The 5,959-nt window shown below is 36.1% G+C and overlaps 1 protein-coding gene across 1 annotated transcript in view; it reads right to left on the bottom strand.

Moving 5' to 3' along the window:
* Window positions 1-969: 969 nt before the first annotated feature.
* The window catches only part of mnd1 (meiotic nuclear divisions 1 homolog (S. cerevisiae)), a 13,016-nt gene continuing 8,026 nt past the window's right edge, over window positions 970-5,959 (bottom strand). The window contains exons 7-8 of the mRNA XM_034887890.1: window positions 3,551-3,595; window positions 970-1,687 (exon numbers count right to left, since the gene is read on the bottom strand). Of these exons, the coding sequence (XP_034743781.1) occupies window positions 1,581-1,687; window positions 3,551-3,595 (152 nt within the window). The 3' untranslated portion in view covers window positions 970-1,580. The remainder of the gene's footprint in view (window positions 1,688-3,550; window positions 3,596-5,959) is intronic.

Raw genomic sequence — 5,959 nt, forward strand, 5'->3', positions numbered from 1 at the left:
AACCTTACATTCAATAAAAAGCTATTTTTTGCAACAGTTATATAATCTTCGGGCCTATACTTTAAGTTAAGCGATAGTGTTTAGTTGGCCTAATTATTGTTTTAACCAAAAAAAGTCTTTAAGTGAGTGACAGTGAGATAAAACTATGCACGGACCTCTAGGAAAACTTTGCCATTCAGCATTTCAGACTCATGAATCAGTCAGGATAGGTTGGGCAGGTACAGACTTGAATCAGGTTACTCTTCTGTGGGTGTTTTCAGCCCCACCTTACTAAACTGCAACTAGGCATTTAGAATATTTTTTGCTGGATTCTAATAAGGAGCTCAGGGTTGTCACAGTCTGTTCTTACAAAATTTACGAACAGAAACTTGCATCTGCAAATCATTTAGTAACAGACTTGAGTAACTGAACGTATGCATTGGGAAGCATTAAAAACAGGAAACTGCCAACACTTTTAATCAGTCTACCAGTAGGTTTGCAAAGATTTGTAATGTTTCACATAGCATTTGTCTCTTAATACTTTCATTTTCCTTTTTTTAATGGCTTAGAGATAAAAATAACATGCATGAGAAACACTATAAATAAAAAAACAAGTCACAAAACAGAACAATATGTATGCCAAGCATTCATCTACTGGAAAAAAACTGATGAGTAAGACCAGGCAACACATTGCTTGGCAACTAGGTCATTGAGTAAACATGGAACACACAACTACCTGTTTTGCATCTGGTTTGACAGAGAAAAATAAGCAGGGCAATAGTCATTCAGGACGTGTCATGACAACAGTATTCCTTGTTTGTTCGTCCAGAAAGTGAGTGTGCAGCTCTGAAAAAAAGTGCTAGTGTGACAGATCTTGCAATGTTTCAGTGACAATTTCTAAAGTAATGAAAGCACAAAAGATAGAAGGCCTGGTGTAAATAGATTTGTACATGGCACGCTAAGTTTTAGAATCCATAAAATTGCAAACAATGGCTTTTTAACTCAAAGGGACATTTATTTGCAGCACAAGGAAAGCGCTTCTGCAATAAGTAAATTTACTTTAAATATTTACAGCCCTTTTGCACATGAAGAATCCTAAACATGTCCTCTGTAATTCAAATCTGTTGTCAGTCCCTAAGTCCTCTAAGTGACTAGATGATGCTTTAAAGGAGTTTTTTCCTTTTTCTTTCAGCAAAAATAAAAAGTAGAAAAAAAGAGCACAAGTATTTGATTCCAAACAGTCCGTTTAAACCATTTACATTAGATCATTGGCCGCACAGATGTGTTAAGTGTTAATTCCTTTCCATCACATGTTCATCACAGAACCCCATCACCATTAACAGTCACTAGTTAATGGTGTACTTCTTTTTCTGGTTGGACTATTGCAACATATCGGCTGATAAATTCCATCTGTCACAGCAAAATTACTAAAATGCGCCCTTATTCAAAGCCTACACCAGGCCAAACATATGCCTCTCACGTTACTACACAGAACATAAACTAGAACCGCTGCTGAGACCAGGTATACTTGCTTCAAACTGAAATCTTAAACATTTGTTCTGCACTTATGTGACAATGAACTCTGGTAGAAAAGCTGGTAGTCAGTCCATGTAGTCAAAGTCTTCAGGAATCCCAAAGGCTTTATTAATGTGGCTGTCATCAAAAGAGAACTTCTTCTTTGTCCATGACTTTATGGCGAAAACATTGTCTGAAAACAGAAATCAAATCTTTGTTTAACTAGCCATTATACACCTATGTACTTGCCCCTCCATTGTTACATATCGGATTATAGATAGCAAAGTCAGACTGGGATCATGAGAATATTCTTGGAGTCCAAGAACAAACTATATGTCTCGTTACTCTGGAAAAATTGCTCAGTGCAGTATTTGGGGTAAGTTATTTTGGCTGGAGATTTGATTATTTTTTCTGAACACAGAACCTTTTTTTCACTCGTGACTATTTCCCACATTTGAAGATAATTTGGGCAAATAAGGTGAATCTAGTCATAGGTCTTTACAAGAGTGGAGGCTTACGATGACAAAGCTCCAATGTGTGATGCAAGTGCACCAGTATTTTTGCACAAGTGGTAGGTAGAGGTAAGTAGGTAGAACTGTGCGGGAGATGGAATATTAGTGTCTAGAAATGTCCCAAATTAAAATTGCATTTCTTGGCACTTTCCCTCAAATATTAAGTACAGGTGAAATATTTGCAAAATCTTATCATTATTATAGGCCTTCCGTTTTTGACTATGACTTGGAATTTTTGCTAATTAATTGATTCAAGCAATATTTATGATTAACGGATGTAATCATACATGTGTATACAAAAGTCATAAAAGTAGAATTTAAACACACAATACAATAAGTTCATTACCAATATACAATTCTCTCATCCCACAAATCTTATTGTGCTTCATTCACAAATAAGCTTATTAATTCTACAAATAGTCTAGATAACCTTCACCATGGCTGTAATTAGAAATTACAATGACTTTCTATTGCAGTTTCTTTTACAATCTAATCTGATTTGAAGGAAAGTTTTGTTGACAACTGTGCATGTGTCACCCATTTAAAGAGAATTAAATAGCTTTCTGTAGAGTAATGTCAGTCTTATCAAAAGCTTAAGTCAATAAAATCTAGACACCAGTTTTTGAAATGCAAGTGATTAACTGTGGCTTGTGAGTGAGCTTTTATATCAGGGTGTGTCTCAGTGGGACAAGGCTACAGGTAAAAGCCGCACAACATTGTTTTGGAAAAGTAAGATCTGTTTTCACAGATCAAGTTGCAGCCACAGGCAATTCAATACATTAAGTGGGGTTGTTACTGAAGCCTACAGGAGTGTGTTGTTGGAAGCTAAAATAATGCCAGCTACGTAACAATAAGAAAAGTGCATGTGAAAATGTAAGAAAGTAAAACCCCAAAAAATAGCTGACTGGCAGAACTGACAAAATTGTGCTTTTAGATGTAACAGGATAGCTGAAAACATTACAGCTTGTACCGGTAGTACTTTGAGGAAACATTTTAAGTATTCGTTTAGGAGTGTCCACCCCCGATGAGGGAAGTACAAGTCATGGAAGAGGCAGATACAGCATATCTCATGAGTAGAATTATATGGAAGTAAAGCAAAAATGGGCCAACAAAAACTGACAACGCAACTTTGTTGACCAGTTACAGAGGAGTTGACATTAAAGAGTCAAAACCCAGCAGGTCCGACTGGTTACCGTGATGCTCTAAAGTCAGCTGTTCCCAATTTTACTACTTAGGTCAATGAATGACACGAGAGCCTAAGTCTTGACTGCAAATGGGATGACATGCCGACCACAAAGTGCTCTTACAGCTTGAGTGATAGACCTGCCACAGTTTTTTTTTTGTACTGAATATTTAGAGGAAAAACAACCAAAAGGGGACTGTCCAGCAGCATTATAAACTAATAAACTAAACTAAAAGAACTTGACTAACAGATTATTAAAATAGTTGGCGATTCTTTATCTGTTGATCAACCAATTCATTAATCAGCAAATGCTTGCATCTCTTATTGAATATGTATACATTAAAAAGATTAGATGACTCACCTGTCCACCTGGAAACAGCTTCTTTTGCTACAACATTTGACTTTCCTGCAAAACAACAATTTGTCATCATTTTGAATACATGCCTTCAATTAAAAATGTTCAGGGTTTGTTTCAAGACATGACTTCGGATCTGTGATTAAAACTTAAAGACACCTACTGAACAGCAAAGACATTTAATTTCAAAACCGTAAAAAGTAGAATTAAATTAAATACAATATGTACAACTGACCCATGCTTATGAGCAAGACTTGCATACCGTGCGAATGTAAAATAGGCATAAACAAATAGATAACCCAACTGACTGAGAGGAAAATGTTTTCTGCAACACATATTCTGCATAACTGGATTGCTCTTAAATTAAAAGCGACATAAAACCAGATTCTAAAACAACAGCAGGTAAGATCTAACATTAGGTTGCCAGGCACCTGGAATAACTGGTTTATAAAATAACCTTTAGTTGAATCCATATTAACTATAAACAAACCCTTATTTGGCTGCTGTGCTAGGACGACTGGGCTGCAGCATCCTATAATCCAGCCAAAATGAGCCGTTTTAGGCCAGGCTTCATTTACAGCAGGTTTGATTCCCGTCTGATTTGTCCTTTTGGTAAATCAGAAGAGTGAACTGGCCATCATTTAGGCATTTATTGAGAATGAAAACAAGCGTATATCTACATTTCATAAAACCAAAAAGAAATAGCAGCGCCAATTGGGTTGTGCTGAATTGAATTACTTCTGACTCAAAAAGCTGTAAATGAGACTGGGTTAGATGAGATTACTCCTTTCTTACTCATCTGTTGTCCCTTATTTATTTATACAACTTAATAAATATCATGCACAATATAGTATACATGGACCTATAAATTATGCCACAGTGTAACACATGGTAGTTTGCAACAAGAAAGGTATAAGAAAGGAACAAAGGGAAAGGTAATCACAAAACTTGTTTTTCTTTGGTAAACAACTAATTTAAGAATTCCAAAACCATCAATTCATGCATTTACTGTTGTTGTTTGGCCTCAATATGAGTGTAAATAAGATATGTATATTCATGTCCAACTTTTAAACTCTACTTACTCGTATAGTGTCATACCCGCCATGAATATGCCTGTGGCTGTGATTTCTTTGAGGTGTTTTTGCCCTTCCCATATTTGGTGTTTTCTTAACCCCATTTTGAACTGACAAAACAGACAGTCAAAATGTGTGTCCAACACCACTAATATTTACCGTGGTAATTACTGTCAAGATGTTTCACTGTGCTTCTAACAATTTTGTCTGATCAAATAGGACGAGTAACACTTGACACAGACTACAATCCACTAATGTATTCCAATTTTGGTTTCATTTGGATTTGCTCAAATGTTTGGTTTTTCTAACAGTGTACCAAAGGCACAGCATTTAGAAAGTAACGCACATATTTACCTTTCTAACTATTATTGTTGAGTGTTTGTAATCCGTATTATAAAAAATATTATTTATCATTCTAAATCCCATTCCTAAAAACAAAAGGCATTAAGGGTTCAAATGTACATGTCGTAAATTTGCATCAGTGTCTCAACCAGTGGTGGAAGGAGTACTCAGATCCTTTACTCAAAAGTAGTAATATTAAGGCTGCAACCAATGATTTTTTTTATTGTCAATTAACCTCTCAATTATGTTCTTGATTAGTTGATAGTTGTTTGGTCTACAAAATGTAAAAAAAAAGGGAAAAAATGTCAATGTGTTTCCCAAAACCCAAGCCCAAAAGTCACTCAAACCAATTAATAGTTAGCGATTAATTTAATAGTTGATAACTAATCAATAAATCGATCAATCTTTGCACTTCTAAGTAATACCATAAAATACTCTGCCCTGCGCCAAAAATGTCACTTACAGAGGTATCATTAGCTAAATGTACTTTGAGCCCTTTCACCCCTGGTCTTAACAGACATTTGCTTTAAAGATGCCCTCTGAACCTCTGAATAGGAATTACATCTGCATGGACAGGTCTGAGACCATTCTTCAAGTTCAGTCCAAGCCTCCTCGTGGTAGACCTAACATACCGTGAGGAAAATAAGTATTTTAACACCCTGCTATTTTGCAAGTTCTCCCACTTAAAAATCATGGAGGGGTCTGAATTTGTCATCGTAGGTGCATGTCCATTGTGAGACACATAATCTAAAAAACAAAATCCAAAAATCACAATGTATGATTGTATGATACAGCTGCAAATAAGTATTTGAACACCTGTCTATCAGCTCAAATTCTGACCCTTACAGACAAAATTGTACACCTCCACAAGGCTGGAAAGGGCTACGGGGAAATCAGCCCAGAACTATACGGGAGGAGCTGGTCAATGACCTGACAAGAGCTGGGACCACCGTTTCCAAGGTTACTGTTGGTAATACACTAAGACGTCATGGTTTGAAAT

Source organism: Etheostoma cragini, chromosome 2 (genome assembly GCF_013103735.1).
Source record: "Etheostoma cragini isolate CJK2018 chromosome 2, CSU_Ecrag_1.0, whole genome shotgun sequence".
Classification (NCBI taxonomy): domain Eukaryota; kingdom Metazoa; phylum Chordata; class Actinopteri; order Perciformes; family Percidae; genus Etheostoma; species Etheostoma cragini.